The sequence below is a fragment of the Prionailurus bengalensis genome, chromosome A2, assembly GCF_016509475.1.
Source record: "Prionailurus bengalensis isolate Pbe53 chromosome A2, Fcat_Pben_1.1_paternal_pri, whole genome shotgun sequence".
NCBI lineage: Eukaryota > Metazoa > Chordata > Mammalia > Carnivora > Felidae > Prionailurus > Prionailurus bengalensis.
In genome coordinates, this window is record NC_057348.1 from 46,499,756 (window position 1) to 46,516,698 (window position 16,943).

General features: G+C 42.5%; 1 protein-coding gene across 6 annotated transcripts in view; it reads left to right on the plus strand.

Moving 5' to 3' along the window:
- The window catches only part of ITPR1 (inositol 1,4,5-trisphosphate receptor type 1), a 328,207-nt gene that overhangs the window by 126,060 nt on the left and 185,204 nt on the right, over positions 1-16,943 (plus strand). For 3 of the 6 annotated variants that reach the window (XM_043587979.1, XM_043587980.1, XM_043587982.1), the window contains exons 6-12: positions 2,450-2,536; positions 4,775-4,933; positions 6,825-6,923; positions 7,943-8,026; positions 8,135-8,281; positions 12,552-12,647; positions 14,138-14,182. In XM_043587979.1, coding sequence (XP_043443914.1) covers positions 2,450-2,536; positions 4,775-4,933; positions 6,825-6,923; positions 7,943-8,026; positions 8,135-8,281; positions 12,552-12,647; positions 14,138-14,182 — 717 coding nt within the window. The remainder of the gene's footprint in view (positions 1-2,449; positions 2,537-4,774; positions 4,934-6,824; positions 6,924-7,942; positions 8,027-8,134; positions 8,282-12,551; positions 12,648-14,137; positions 14,183-16,943) is intronic. The other 3 variants (XM_043587981.1, XM_043587984.1, XM_043587985.1) reach the window with 1 other exon arrangement.

Below are 16,943 nucleotides of genomic sequence, written 5' to 3' on the forward strand. Positions count from 1 at the left end.
CCTACATTCAAGGTAGAGGTGGAGCAGATGCTGAATTTGAAGGAAATGGAGAGATCCTTCACCCAGCCAACTTACTTCACCAGTTGAAATTCTCATTGTTAGAACATTTCTTAACTTTAGAAACTTACGTATAATAATGATGGTTAGAATTTATTGAGTTTATTTTCTCTAATCTTCACATCTGCCCAGAAAGACTTGCTTTTGTCCCCATTTTGTGAATAAGAATATTGAACAAGAAGGCTTGGTGAGATGAAGTAACCTGGCCAACATGATAAAGCTAGTATGTGTGGGACCAAGCCCAAGCCCAGAAGGGTCCTATGAAAATGCACACTGTTCCTTGGGAAAGAGGCCCTTTAACTCATTGGCATCTGGCCTCAAGGAAAGGGAAACTCCAGGAAGAGAACAATGGAAAGTGTTCTGAAATCTACAACTGGTCACCAGGGTTTTATTACCCATCAGATACTGAATTTGTTCCTTCTTAATGTACTTCTGTTTGACCGAGTCTAGGTTTGGGGGAAAAGGCTGCGATCAACAGTTTCTTTGTTGCCTAGGGCAAAACTAGTTTGCCTTCAACATGGTTATAATATGATAACAGTGCTTTCTCCGTTGTACAAATAAATGAAAAAAATATTCATGTTGATGGCCCTGGCAGACTATTCAGGAACCCTCTCTTCAGCTTTACCTGGTTCTCTAGTATGCCATATTTGGACTGGTAATGTCTCCCAGTCCCGTTTGTAACTACAGATTTGTAGTTAATCCAAATGTGGGTTTGAGAATTACCTCTGCTTAGTAGCTTTGTGATTTTTAAAAATATCCAGTATTATTTTATAATTGTTTTAAATTGAAGGGTAATTAGCATGCAATGTTACATTACTTCAGGTGTACAACATCATGATTTGACAAGTCCGTATGTTATGCCCACTGTAAGTGTAGCTACCATCTGTCCCCTTACTATACTATTACAATACCGATGATTATATTCCCTGAGCTGTGCCCTTCATCCCCATGACTTACTCATTCCGTAACTGGAGGCCTCTACTTCCCAGTCCTCTTCGTTCACTTTGTCTACCCCTCACCCTCTCCCTTCTGGCTACTACCACTTTGTTGCCCTTATTGATGGGTCTCTTTGTGCTTTTTTGGTTGAGATTCACCCTCAACACCCTAGGTTCACCCATGTTGCCACAAATAGCGGGATCTCATTCTTTGTAATGGCTGAGGAATACTCCATTGTGTGTATGTGTGCTTCTGTGTGCACTTACACTGCAATATAGATGTGTGATTTTTATTTTATATTTATTTTTTTAAAATTTTGTTTATTTCTTTTGAAAGATATAGAGACAGCGTGAGTGGAGGAGGGGCAGAGAGAGAGGGAGACAGAAAATCCCAAGCAGGTTCTGCGCTGCCAGTACAGAGCCCAACACAGGGCCCCAACTCTGGAAACAATGAAATCATGACCTGAGTTAAAACCAAGTGTCGTAATAAGCTTAACCAACTGAGCCACCCAGGCGTCCCAAATTTTAAGTGTACACAGAAGTAAACAGTATAACAAATCCCTTTTGTACCCATTATCCAGCTGTGTAGTGTTGAATAAACCCTTTAATCTTGGAACCTGTTTTCTCTTCTTTAAAATGGGGATAATGATGGGGCGCCTGTGTGGCTCAGTCAGTTGAGCGTCTGACTTGGGCTCAGATCATGATCTCGTGTTTGGTGTGTTTAAGCCCCACATCAGGGTTGCTGCTGTCATCCCAGAGCCCACTTCAGATCCTCTGTCCCTCTCTCTCTGCCCCTCCCTGCTTGTGCTCTCTCAAAAATAAATAAAACATTAAAAAAAGTTTTTAAATGGGAATAATCCCTCAGGAAGCTACTATGAAAATTAAATTATAATGTCTAACAATAATAACTCCATAAATGCTGCAATGACCAGACGTAATGGTACGTGATTCCTCTGAGGTGTAGGTGCTCTTTTTATCCTCATTTTATGAAAGTAGAAACTGAGGATCATGAATATTAAATAATGCATTCCAGGACACAGATCCAGAAATCACCCAAAACCAGCATTTAAATTTAGTTTTATTTTTCTGCGAAACCTTAAAAGAGGATTTTTACAAATCATAAAAAGGCTATGTAAATTCTCTCCCACCCCTACCCTATTTTTTTCAAAAATATATAAGCTTTTGACGTAGTCTTAACCTAAGCAGATGTCAGTGAATTCCTGAAAGAAAAAAAAATACATTTTAAAAAAGCAAAAAAGGCCAACAAAACAAGGGCATAGGGGGTTGGCCTCTTGAACCCCTTGGTCATTTTGCATAGCCTCAGGGCATATTTATGTACAGTATTTGCTTATATTTGTGGTTCTCGTATAAAACCGGCAACATTGGTTTTGCATCATTGAGGAGAAATATAAGCCATTGTTTCCTGTTTGTGACCAGTCTCCTTTCTCCGTGTGTAGCATGCTGCAGACTTGGAAAAGAAGCAGAATGAGACAGAAAACAGGAAATTGCTTGGGACCGTAATCCAGTATGGCAACGTGATCCAGGTAGGTCATGGCTGCTCTTCTCCTCTGGAGCATTACAGAGAACAAAACTGAAAAAACAAGCACGTGAGATCGGGTTTGGACAAGGTTCCAACTCCATGGAGACAGACTGTTGCAAAAGGTCTAGTGTTTGTTCTTATATGGTGGTCTCTTGGGCTTGCTTTTGAGTTGGCCTTCTGTCAGTGCGGGAACCCACTACTCTGCCCCGTAGTTGGTGATTTAAGTTCTATGCAGATATTTTAAGTGGGTATTTCCCCACCTGGAAACCAGCCTGGCCACTGCACTTCTGTTTCACATGCCTTCCTTGAAGGTTCTTCCTATTGGTGAAAATTGGATTCCCTGTAACTTTTATCTGTTGGTTCAAGAGCTGGTCATAGGGGTAATAAGAGCAATTCTGGGCCTTCAGGTAGAATATTTGGTGAATAGGTCCCAAGTCTTGTCTCACAGGTTTGTAAGGTTTACTTGTTTATCCCTTGTGCCTTTAGAGTTGGTGTGGGGATAAAACACAATCTAGGAAAGAGCTACTGAGGGCTTTGCTAAGAAAATCTTTCTGGGTCTGTCCTTGCAGAAAATAGTGTGTGAAGATATCCAGGGCCAAATGTAGCCTTTTTCTGTTTATCTAGTTGCCAGCTAGTTTTGACAAAGGGTAATAGTTACTAACTTTTGAGGACCTGACCCATTTCGTTATCTTGCTTCATTATTTCCCTCTCTGAAAGATTTTACTTAACATTTAAACCTTCTGGTTACAAAGGTATTCTTTCCCATTGTTATTTCTATTAGAGAGCAGTGATAAACTGGAGCATGGGAAAACTAGAATTGCCACATGGGTAACAGCAAAGTTTTATGTTTAAATGGGTTATTATTATTTGGTCTTCTGGAATAGTAAAGTGGCTTTCAAATCCCGCCAGTCCCGCTCTGCCTTCCTTTCAAATTCTATCTGGCTGAGAAAGGACACAGGGGGCCAGGTGGGCCCAGAGTTCAGTATCTGCTTTATCGCTGGGCCAGGCCAATGCGTTCACAGTCAGAGCGAAGAATTCCATGATGTGGTAAGATGAGAGAATATGGCTTGAACTAAAGATGACAGATGGGGACAGGAGCTCAGAGTGTAAGCCCTTAAGTGCATTCCAGTTCAGATTTTGTGAGATTTATAGCAAGAAATGGAATGTCTCAGTTTGCTTACCAGCAAAATGGGAATAATAATGGTATTTGTTTCCAAGAATAACTGAGAGGTACCTGTCACAAAGTAAGCTTTGAATACATTTTAGCTGATGTTATTTATTATGCCTTCTTCAAAGCCTGGATCTTGGGATCCATCTCTATATAATGTCAGTTTATAAACCAAGTGAGTTCAGCACCTGGACAGGTGTGTGGAGGAGCAGGGACCACTCACCAGGGTAACAATGAAGATGTCAAGAGGGTATCACCTTCCCCTGTGTATCATGGCCGGGCTCACAGATCAGACAAGTTACTCCTTCACCCCAACAATGCTGGTAGAAGAATGTAGACTATCTAGGCGTATTCTAGACACTGTATGTATTGACATAGGAAAAAGAGATATTGGCAGTTGGCAATGAAGTTCCCTGCCAGTCTTAATATTTTTTCAGGATTTGGCAGTCTTTTATTCACCCTTCCTTTTCTCTTACAGCCTGTTAAGTCGGGAAGCATTAATCAACGCTTCTTGATGTAGACCTACTCTGAGACAAGTTGTTTCCCATTAATTGGGAACCCTTAATTATAACCCTTAATTCTAAAGAATTAAGTGCTTAGCAATTCAAAGTGGAAATTTATAGCAGCCATGTTCTTCCACATGAAATGAATACCCCTTACAGGGTATTCACTTAAACTATTTCTTGTGCTCAGAGGTGCCTTTCCTTAGCTGCATATTAGGGTCCGGGATATTCAGATAGCAGTTCCTCAGCTCCTTTACATGGAATTAGATGTTAACAGATGGCAGAGTGGTTTACCTTGCTGATGGTGCGCTTGACCTGAGCAACATCCATCTTGTCCAGGGCCATGTTGAGGGGAAAAAACAAAATATTTCTTCTTCCCTCAACTTCTTCTCCTTTTGCTCTTTGTTGTTTTCTAATTACTCTCTGCCTCAGGCAGTTTTATGGCTCTGTAACTTCACAGTTAGCTCAGGGGTGGAAGGAATGTTTGATACATATTTATCTGACTGAGAGAGAAATCCTAGAGATTTAGAGATAGGCTTGCACTCACCTTATTCTCTCGGTGGGTTTTCAGCTCCTGCATTTGAAAAGTAATAAATACCTAACTGTGAATAAGAGGCTTCCAGCACTCCTGGAGAAGAATGCCATGAGAGTGACTTTGGACGAAGCTGGAAATGAAGGGTCCTGGTTTTATATTCAGCCATTCTACAAACTGCGATCCATCGGAGACAGTGTAAGTGTGAAGTCCCAGCCTGGGGAGTGCCCGTGCCATGCCTCAAACCGTAATTGTATATAAAAGTCAACTAGGAGAATTTGTACTTGGAACCAGAGACTTATCCTGTGTGAAGAGAGGGGAATCACTATGGAAACCAGTGTTTGGGAAAACAGGGAAATTTGGAGAGAAGTGTGACCTAAATACAGTAGCTATGTTTTTCCTACGGAGTTTCTGAGAAAAAAAAAAAAAAAATTGTATGAATAGCCCATTACTTCAGTAACTTCACGAAAACAGCTTTCATATATTAATGTCCTGGGCAGTGTTCCTGTCATTTTAGATCCGTAGTGGAATAGAAATGCCTCTCTATTTTGGAAATAAAGTTAGTAAAGAAGGAGGAAAGAAAATAAGGAGATACAGCAGGGAAAGAGAATGGATTTTAGGATTGTCTTCACTTGTTTCTTTGTCGATAAACCTGTAGGCTCTCCATCCCATTTCAGTGACTGCACTTGGTCCTGAGCTGGCTCCTCTCCTAACAGATCATTAGGATATAAAGCCACTGAAATACTTCTTCATGTGACTTAGAACAGTTCTGCTATTTGTCAGCTACATTAGCACGTCATTATGTGGGCATAGAGTTGACAATGAGTGTGTTTAAATGCCATCAGGCTGCATTTCTGACCTTGTTAAAGATTCCAAAATAGTAATTTTTTTTTTTTTTTACCAGAATGAAATGTGCCCTTAAACAGCTTGAAATCTCTTCAAAATGCTCATTTAGCCTTAACCTAAAACTGGATTTTGCTATTTTCAGTACTGCCATTTAAGCTTACAAGCTTTGGACAGCATGTGTGTTAGTTTATATATTGGTGGGTGTATCACGTTATATACGTCATACCAGAAGCATACAGAAGCACTCTATTCCTTCCCAGTTATAGTAAATATTGATCCTCAGCTGAGAATAGAAGAACTAATCCAGTAAAGCTTAGTGTTCACCAAAAGTTTTGGCTTTTTTTTGAGGTACTTATATATAGTTGGAATTAGGGAAAATTTAATTGTATATACTCCCCAAACGTATCAAACTGATAATAAATGAGTTTTACCTCTTGGAAACCATCGTTTCTGTTCTCCTACCTTCTACCCTCGTAATAAAAGACAAATGTACTTTGTCCTGAATTTCAGCAAGTCCTTAGCTTTCTTATCCTTCAAACATACCTGTTTAGCTGTGCCTTCGTTGAGAGGATAAGATGAACTTGAGCAGTTGGTTATCCTTTTTAGGACAGTGTTTTACAGACAACAAGTGTTGATCCATTCGTGGGCCACGAGATCAGTTTAGTGGCTTGTGACTCTCATTTTAGTAAGTGGAATAGAATGGTATCAAGCTGTCCTAAACATAATGAGGTAAGTATTGTTTTAGGGAGGGAACTTCTGTTTCAGGTAAATATAAACGTGTATATCTATATATGTACACATACACCCACATATGTGCACATAAATAGGTATGACTGGAATATAATGGAGAAGTATTTCTTAATGTGACTTTGCCCCCAAAAAAGTATGAAAGTCATTGCTTTAGATCTATAAAATTACAGCTTTATTGTTTCAGAGATAGACTTCCTTCAGACAGTATTCTGCTTCTACTCCAAATATTTAGTTAGGGCTTATTTATATGTATCTGTTAACATAGGGAAAAGGGGATATTGACAGCCGGAAGTGGCGTCTTATGCTGGTTGTAGCACTTCTCCAGGGATTGGACAGGTGCTATCGGACTTCTGTGCCTGGCCCACACTACGAAGGCTTCAGCTCTGCTGGCTTAGGATGTGCCACATTTAAGGGGAAGACTAAGAATGCTCACCTGCCCTCCACCACTTCTGACCTGTTTGGTGAAAAGCTCTATTGGTCTCTTCCTTGCCAGGTGGTCATAGGTGACAAGGTTGTACTGAACCCCGTCAATGCTGGCCAGCCCCTACATGCCAGCAGCCATCAGCTGGTGGATAACCCAGGCTGCAATGAGGTAAGGGAAACTCCATTATGGCTTGTGGGTAGACATATGCTGTAAGAGCAGTCCTTCCTGGGGCCAAAACATGTGCGTGCTGAAAGTGACCTCATGACTGAGTTGGGGCAGCATACCTCTTCTTCAGGTAAGCAATCAAAGCCCAGAATCAGTGTTGTCACGTGGTGTTGTGCAAGCCTAGGCAGTGGGTGGTGGGTGAGGGCTGGTAGCTACCCTGGGGCTCAGTGTACTAAGCCTCATATCACTGGGGGATTGTTGTCTAATTTGTTCAGCCAGAAAAGTGCCCTGGTACAAAATTTTTCTGGCCAGAGGGGCACCTTTTTCCAATTGGTCTCCCTTAAGAGCCTGCCTTTGGCTGACTAAGGTGGGTTTGCTACAGGCCATCAGCAACCTTGCAAGAGTGTTAGGTTGCTTTTGGCAGGACCTCTCCTTGGTCTCAAATTGATAATTATAAGACAAAAGGACAGTGACTTGATTGTGACAGAAGTACTTGTCTAATGGTTGAAAACATCAGCTCTGGAGTCCAGTAGATGTGGATTGAAATCCCCTATCTGCCATTCCCTAGCTCCATGTCTGTAGGTTAGTTAGTGTGCATCTCCCTTATCTCCCTGTGCGTTAGTTTTCCCATCTCTGAAATGGGCATGATGGTAGCCCCACGCCTGGCACATAATTAGTGTTCCGGCAGTGGCTGCTGCTTTTGGTGATGATCATTCACATTTCAGAATGTATTCCCTGGACGCTTCTTACCTTTATAGCTTTTATTAGTACTTGTTTTTATTGAGCTTTTACTTTTTGGCTACAGAACAAGAGACTTGGAGAAGAAGGTCAGGGAGCAAGGTTCCTGGAGTCATTTTGGGCATACATGGTGGTTGGCACAAATGCACCATCAATTACCAAACCCATCTGACAGGCCAGTTGAATTTGCAGTTCCTGTGATCTTAATGTTAGGGCTTTTGGGCTGGAAGACACAGTTGTGAGGGACATTAAAAACAAAATAATAACTGTCATCTGTTTTCCAGGTAAATTCTGTCAACTGCAATACTAGCTGGAAAATTGTCCTTTTCATGAAATGGAGCGATAACAAAGACGACATACTGAAGGGGGTGAGTTGGATACTTTCTGGGCCGCCAGCACTCGGCTCTATATGGGGCAGCAGCTAAGTTCTCTTTTAGAATTGGTTTCCCTTAATTCCTCCATGCGTTGACTTGCAGGGTGACGTGGTAAGGCTGTTCCATGCGGAGCAGGAGAAGTTCCTCACCTGTGATGAGCACAGGAAGAAGCAGCATGTGTTCTTGAGAACTACCGGCCGGCAGTCAGCTACATCTGCCACGAGTTCGAAGGCCCTGTGGGAAGTGGAGGTAAGAGGTGGGGCCAGAGAGGGAGAGCGAGGACTCGTGGGCCTGTAGGGTACATAAGCCCACCTCTTTCCAAAAATGGGTCAGGATGACAGATAAACAAGTGTTTCATACCATATCTGAAGGAAGCTGGATGTGCTGCTGGAGGAAAATGATGTCTACTTTGGAAGCAAGCTGGCAACTGGAACTGGACCTTTGTTTCTCTTAGGCATCGTATCATCTTTTCCTTCTGTGTCGAATTTCCCTTGCTCATTTGTCTGTCACAACAATATGTTATTGAGTGCCTACTCAGCATGATACAGAGGTGTCTCCTGTCATTGATAGGGTAGAAAGATACCCAGATCACTGGATGGCGAAGTGGGTAGAGGCACGTTCCCCGTGCTCTGGAGATCGAGATGAGGGAGGGAGGAGTTCAGGTTGGGTGAAGAAGGTAACATTTGAGCTGGTACTTAGAGAGTGATGTGTATTTCCAAAGGCAGAGATACACAGAGTGAAGGTCACTTCGTATCAGACAGTGGTGCGGAATTGGGAATGTGAGACGGTCTGGAGATCAGGCTTAACATCCCATTTTGGTGGGGTGGAAAGGATAGGCAGGGAAATGAAACAAACTGGTTTTAGAGACCAGAGGTTGCAGGGCTCATACCCAGGCTGTGAGGAGCTGGGATTTAAGTCATAAGCAGGGGAGGAGCTTGGAGAGTAGTTTTGAGAAGGGGAGTAATGTAGTGAGTGTGCCGCTTGAGGAGATAGATGATTCTGTTCACGGCGTGTCATTTATTGAGAGGAGGTGGAGAGAGATGAGGTCGAACCCAAGAGTCAGTGGCATGAGTGCTTGGTGACAGAGGTGACTAGGGCCTGATCGGCAGGGACATGGCCCCTCCCCCAAAGTCCTCCTCTCTGCTTAACTGCAGCTGTTGGGGTACATGCTTTTGTCTTGGCTTGCCTCCTCTCTTTTTCCTTCCTTCAACTGTTGTATGTTTTTATTGAGATACAGCAGACACAAAGTGCCCAGGTCAAAAAGACACAACTTGATGAAGTTTTACATACACATACAGTCGTGTAACCAACACCCAGGTCAGGAACTAGAAGACTAGTAGCACCTAGAAGTCTCCCTTGAACCTCCTTTTCAGAACTGTCTTGTCTTTTTTCCTAGAAAAGTAACCAGTAATTTGATTTCCATCTCCATGGTTGGGTGTTGTCTGTTCTTGAACTTCGTATAAATGGAGTCAGACAGGGGCGCTTGGGTGGCGCAGTGGGTTAAGCGTCCGACTTCAGCCAGGTCACAATCTCGCGGTCCGTGAGTTCAAGTCCCGCGTCGGGCTCTGGGCTGATGGCTCAGAGCCTGGAGCCTGTTTCTGATTCTGTGTCTCCCTCTCTCTCTGCCCCTCGCCCGTTCATGCTCTGTCTCTCTCTGTCCCATAAATAAATAATAAAACGTTGAAAAAAATTTTTTTTAAATAAATGGAATCAGTATATAACCTTTTTTGGTCTTGTTTTTGCACTCCGCATAATTATTTTGAGATTCATGTTGTTGCATGTATCAATAGTTCATTCCTTTCTGTTGGTGAGTCGTATTTCACCGTAAGGTATCCCACAATGTATTCATCTGTTCATGAACATTTGAGTTGATCCAACTTTTGGCTTTACAACTAAAGCTTCTGTGGGCGTTTTAAATGTGTACACGTCTCTTTATGGTCATGAGCTTTCGTTTCTCTTTGCTAAATATTTAGTAAAGGAATAGCTGGATTATATGGTGGATATATGTTTAAAAGAAACTACTAAACTGCTTTCCAGAGTGCTCGTACTGTTTTATATTCCTACCAGCGGAGTATGAAAGTCCCAGTTCTTCCACATAATCACCAACACTTGGCACGTCAGTCTTTTTCATGGTAGCCATTTTAATAGGTGTGTGGTGAAATTTTGTGGTGCTTTCTTTTCACGTGTTTATTAGAGAGTTGGGGAGGAGCAGACAGAGGAGAAAGAGAGAATCCCAAGCAGGCTCATGCTCAGTGCGGAACCTGATGTGGCGCTCAGTCTCACAAACGGTGAGATCATGACCTGAGCCAAAATTAAGAGATGCTAAACTAACTGAGCCACCCACGTGCCCGTCTTAATGCTTTTAATCTGCATTTCCCTGATGGCAGATGATATTGAGCATTTTTTCATGTGTTTATTTTTCATCAATGCATCTTTTTCACTGAAGTTTTTGTTCTCATATTTTGCCCATTTAAAGAATTGTCTTAACCTCCCCTTTACTGTGGATGTTGTAATACTCAGGTTTATCTTGCCTGTTTTATAGAAAAATTTGCGCTATTTTTATTATGAAAGGAATCTATGTGAAGTTTTCATTTCCTTCCTCTTCCATGTTTTCCGCTTTGCCTCCTCTTTATACACCTAGCACTTGTTGGCAGTTCTTTAGGGTTAGGGTTTACTTAGAGACACTATCAATCTTGCTAGGTTATAAACTCCTTGTGAGCCAGACCTTGGTCATTGATCATTGATGCCACCATTGTACTCCGCACAGAGTTTTATGAAAAGAGTCTGAATGACTTTTCATGTGTGATTTGGATACTAGTGCCAAAAAAAAAAAACACGGAGAGGGAGAGAGACAGTGCACTCTGTGTGGAGTGTTTGCATTCTGTTGCCTTCTTTTAAGGAGTTTTGGGGCGCCTGAGTGGCTCAGTCAATTGGACATCTGACTTTGGCTCAGGTCGTGATCTTATGGTCTGTGAGGTTGAGCCCCCCACATCAGGCTCTGTGCTGCTGACAGCTGGGAGCCTGAAGCCTCCCTTCAGATTCTGTGTCTCCCTCTCTCTCTGCGAGAGACTCTGTCTCTCTCTCAAAAATAAACAAACATTAAAAAAAAAAAATCTTTCCTTTAAAAAAAAAAGTTTTGAGTTTTGTTTTGTCAGACAGTACAGTTACTTGTGAATGAGTTCGATGCTTTGGAGGCTTATTTTAAAGCTTTGTTAAGTCAAGTATGTTACAGTCCTTTTTTAAGGCCTGGATTGGCCCTGATACTAAGGTGTCACCCTTTTGACATTTTTACTGAACGCCCCAGGTGTTCCATGGAGTCTCTCAGAACACATCCCAGCTCTGAGAATGAGCTCTGAGAACGAGCTCACAGCTTCCTTGTTATTTTTCATTTGGCCTTCTGGTTTCACCTTACACATCCGCAACTTTGTAATCAACCAAAGACTGGTGGGGGCCCCTGCATAGATGTCTGGAGCTTCTGTGGGAAGCTTTGTGTTCTGCCCCCACACATTCCAGACACTTCAGTCTCCCTAAATTCTGATTTGCCTCCTCGACTCAGACCAGTGTCTTCTGCTTGGATTCGCCCTCTCAGTGGGATCATCCAGAGAGGACCTTAAAGCAGAAAGCTGGACAAATCATGGAGATCACTTTGTTTCCCTTTACTCAGGGATCACAGTTATATACTACCTGTTGTCCATCATCTGAACACAGTTGTTTCCTATGTTTTATCCAGTTTTCTAGGTATTCTAGGTGTCTATGGAAAGTTTATATATTTTGTGCAGTGACTAATTGTTCATGACATCAGCTGCCATTGCCAGTTACTCTATCATGACCAGATGCTGAAGTTACATGGATTTTTAGGGTAAATTGACCCCTGGCTCTCTGAGCTTCAAGTTTCAGAGCATAGGTCTATCTATGTATTGCAGCACATGAATACCAGCATAAGCATGCTTTTACAGTTTCTCTGAAATTTCTTTTTATTTGTCATGTCTTTTATGGATGAATTGTAGAATCTTCTACTTCATTATCATTAAACCTAATAACCTGAAAACCCTTCAACTTTAAAAAAAAATTTTTTTTTAATGTTTATTTTTGAGAGAGACAGAGACAGAATGCGAGTGGGTTAGGGGCAGAGAGAGAAGGAGACACAGAATCGAAAGCAGGCTCCAGGCTCTCAGCTGTCAACACAGGGCCCGATGCGGGGCTCAAACTCACGAGCTATGAGATCATGATCTGAGCTGAAGTCGAACGCTCAACCGACTGAGCCACCCAGGCACCCCTTCCCTTCAACTTTTTACTATAAGCATTTTGTATTAACTTGGAGACTATCTTCTTAGGAGAAGCATAACATTTCCATATGTTTGAGCTCTGACATTACATATGATCATTGCAGTGGCTTTCTTAGAAGATTTTCGGCTAATAGATATGACTCCTGAACTGTGATCTATGTGTGAAGTGTCCGTGTTATCTTAGCATGGGTTGACATTTCTTCTACTCCTGTTAATCATTCCTCCCCTTGCAGGTAGTCCAACATGACCCATGTCGGGGTGGAGCCGGATACTGGAATAGCCTCTTCCGTTTCAAGCATCTTGCTACTGGGCATTACTTAGCAGCAGAGGTAAGTAGCGGCCTCCGTGTCTCTCTCTTTCAAGGCCGATACATTGCTTTTTCTTCATTTACCTGTGGCCATTGGGTAGTTAGACACTTGGGGTAATGCTCAGTCACCTTGTTTTTCCTTCTGCTTTTCTGTTTCCTCCTGCCTCATTTTCCTGCTTATAGACAAGAAAAGGTAAAGATGATAAACACATTTTAGTACTTCACAGGGATGTTGATCAAGATGTGGGGGAGAAAGTAAGTTAGAAAATACTGCTATCGTGAGAATGTAATGTACAGCATGATGATGGTAGTTACTAATACTGTACTTTATATTTGAAAGTTAAGAGAGTAGATTTGTTTTTAAAGAAAAGAATGCTAATCTGGATTTTAGGATTATAGAAATTTTTGCTCTTGTATTCTCTTCTCCCCACATCTTATCTACCAACCCTGCTCCTAACATGAATGTCCAGGACTCAGCTGTAGGGAAACATGCTTTGTAAAGCCGGAAGCATTAAGACACATAAAGAATTAGACAACTTTATAAAGTATTGTGGTTTTCAGGCATTAGTGAAATAGGCAGGGCCTTATCTTTTACTTGCAGGAATGCCAAAAATCAAGGAAATTAACTTTAGTTTAAATGTCTGTAAAAGGCTTTTGGGGAAAGGCAAAACTCAAAGCTGAAGGACAGGAGGAATTTACTTTTTAATGTTTGTGTTAAGTTAAGGAGCCATCATACTGTGTGACAGATGCTGAGTTTTACTCTGATCTGCTGGAAGATGTACAATACCTCCTCATATCAGATTCTAGATGTCCATCAAAAGATACCTCCTGTTGTCTGGTTTCACGGTGGGATGGCTCAGAGATTCTCAGTGTGATGCCTGGGTATCAGTATTGCTTCCACACCTGACCCCGAGGAAGGCTGAATCTAAATGTCCTGAATCCCCTGGGATGCCTGATACTTGAGGAACTGATGATTTTGAAATATTTAAGAACCAAAGATCAACACTAAGTTGAAATTTAAAATGGTGCCATACGGAATTTTGGACCCAGCTAACCAGCTGCGAGGCAATGTTGATTACATGGTTTGCCAAAGCTCCTTGATGGTTGCATTATTTGTTATGTTCTGAAGCGAGTGTAACTCTTGCTGGAGGCCACGAACTAAAACTATTTCTAGTTTTTTTTTTATTTCTAACTAAAACGAAGCAGGACTATCAATGACTGGATACTGATCTTTTATTTACTTCAGGCATTTAACTGTTGCTTTGCTAGTGAATTCATTGTGTTCTTCTGTCGACACTTGAGATCCGTCTATTGGTAACTGGTAGATCGTTCCATGTGTGTTGTACTTATGTGACGTGTGTGGTTGTGGCATGCCAGTTTCATAAACAGAGGGAAGGGACAAGATTTTAGCTGTTCAGAGATGTTCACGGGCCTTGAAGTCTCCTGCAAGTGGGGCCGAGTCCTGGAGAAATCAATGGATGTTTTAATTTCCTAATGATTCTTTTTCATCAGGTAGACCCTGACTTTGAGGAAGAATGCCTGGAGTTTCAGCCCTCAGTAAGTATGAGCAAGAGCCTTCTTGTCTCCATCTGGTAGGGTGAGGCCAAGTGATCTGGAACCCTGTTTAAGAAACTGCCACTTGTCACTGAGTGCTGGGGAAGGGGAGCCATTAGGGAGCCTTAAAAGAGGGTCTTGTTCTATGCTTCCCTTGAAGGCAGTCATTACTCCTTGTGTTCCATTGGTCCAAGACTTCCAGTGATGATGCTCTTTCTGTGTGCTTAGTCAAGCAATCTCCACCTTTAAGTGGGAGAAGCTGATGGTATCTTTGGGAATGTCCCTAGGTTAAAGACAGGGATGGCTCCTTAGAAGTCGGTCTTCTACAAATGAGTGTTCTATTGCTGTTGACCTCAAACTATGACTGTCTCAGATTTTTTCAAGGAATGAGTTTGTGAAGTGGATAGTATCATGTAGGTGATGGAGGTAACACATGAGGCATGGTGCTCCTGTCATCTGCTTAGATGCTCAGTTGTCTATCCATCTGTCCTTTATGCAAATTCAGAAATAGATTTTATAATTTGGTTTGAAATTTAATGCCAACAGGATCTCTCTTTGGAGGCCATATTGCCAATTCATGCTGACTTGGAGGCCCTTGGGGGTTGAGTTGTCTACAATTACGGGTTAAAGAGGGCAGTGGTTGTGTTACATGAAAATGATGGATATCAATAGAACACTTCTCTTGTGGAGTGCTTCATTCTGGTCTAGGGTGAAAAACAACAACAACAACAAAGCAAACATTTGCTACTGTATTTGACATGGTGTGTTCATGTGGTCATCTCTGGTGGGATATGGTAGGAGGTATTGAGGTTACTTGTTTTTGCAGGGTAAAGTTTTGAAAGAATTGAAAGGTTTTCAAGTGGATACGTTAATAAAGGGGTTTGGGGTGGAGATAATACAGAATGCAATTGTCTTTGGAAAGTACGAATTCTGTGGGAAGGGTGAACCTTGTAGTTATGTTTGAATACAATGTTAGCTTTGGAAGGAAAGAAGAGGAGTTCTAAGGGCATCACATCATTAATTCCTGTACTTGGTCTTTCCCAGTTCTTGAGGGAGCTCAGGGGTGTCCTGCTCCTTTAATCTGTAGAGCTCATTGTAAAAGCTGCCCTTGCAACTAACTGGAAGGTAGACAGCACTGACCTGGTCCAACTTTCTGCCAATGTGGAGGAAAATCTTTGCCCACCATCTGTGCACGGTGTTCATGTGGCTTGTCTTGGGAGACTTGGGCTGGAAGCAGTATTATTTTTCATAAGGCAGCTCTCGTCCCTGCACCTTCTTTACTTTGAGAGAAAAAATTGGCTTTGCGTGACTTGAATCTATGGGTATTAGTGCTGCCATCGGAGTTGTCACACAGAGCAAGTCTCCCCTCTGAGATTACTTTGAAGGAGAGCTGTGGCTTCTGTCCCTGAGAGCTGATGTGCAATTGAACCTTGAGCTCTGTGAGTAATGGGGTTGCTCTCCTGGACTGCTGATGTGCGAGAAGAGGTCTGGCATTTGTAGTGCAAGAGGAAGAACATAATGATCAAAAGCAGGGCAGGGAAGAGAGGCAGACCTGGGTTTAAATGGGAGACCCATCACGTATGAGCTGTGTGACTAAACAAGCTCCTTGCTCCTCCTTGGGCCTCCATTCCCTCACCTGTAAGAGTGGTGGATAGATACGCTTGTTGTAAGGACGAAGTAATGTGTGCATAAGACGCGGCCCCTTAGTAAGCTCTCAGTAAGCGGCATTTATGTAAGTTGCATCAGATCAGTAACATTTTTAGTGCCTTTATGTCCACAAGTTCATCTGGGCTGCACAGCAGCTGCGTGAAGGAGTTAGGGGAGATTTTATGATCTTTGTTGGACCAGTAAAGAACCAGAGAGTGGTCCTAACTCATCACCTGGTTCGGGTCTCTGAGAGTTCAGTCATCTCTTTATCTTTCTCATGCTTTTATATGCCATGGTGGTGGAATGTGCCAGCAGGCTTGGGTGCAGGTCTGGACTGCATTGTCCTGGCTGCTCTGGAATGGTGCATGGGTGGTTAGTCTTCATGGGGAGGAGGGGTTGGGGGGCTCATCCTGTACCCCCAAGGCCATCAGCACAGCTCCTGCCCCTGGAAAGAGGCAGGAAGGAGTTTTTTTGCAAGCCTCCCCCTCTTGTTGGCTAGGAAACTTGGGCAGAAAAGCTGGAGTTGTAAAAGTTGGGGGGAGGAAACTTGATTCTGTTCTGGGTCACCTACTTCCCTGGGTTTGGCACCCAGTGCTCGTGGGAATCTTCACCTGGAATCCTACTTAGCTTCTTGGGCTTGTCCTTCTCAATTCATCAGCACCAATGAGCCCCACGCACACTAGCTCTTGTCTGACAGCCTTTTGTACATGTGCCTTTCCTCCCACTAGGTGGCAAACGCTGACTGAACACAAAGAACATGAAGACGCTGTTGCTCAGTCACAGGTCCAGATAGAGTGCATTGCATGCAATTTCAATTTTTCTTCAGTCTGCCGGCAGGTCTGAAGCTGAACTGAGCTCAGACGCTGAGCTATTTATCTCAGACCAGAATCGGGTCAGGGTTTATTTTGAAAGTGATGTGGAAGACTTTGCAGGTAAAAGTAGTTAGAAGAGGACAAATTCTATTCAGAGTTCTTTTTTCTTGAACTGAGATATTTGGTACTCTCTAGTTGGTTCCTACTTGAGTGTAGATAGATCAACAAGTTGTGGGTTTGTTAAGGTAGCGCTATAAGATATTGGAGGAGTGTATAGCAAGGAGGAGACAGAGCCTTTGGGTATT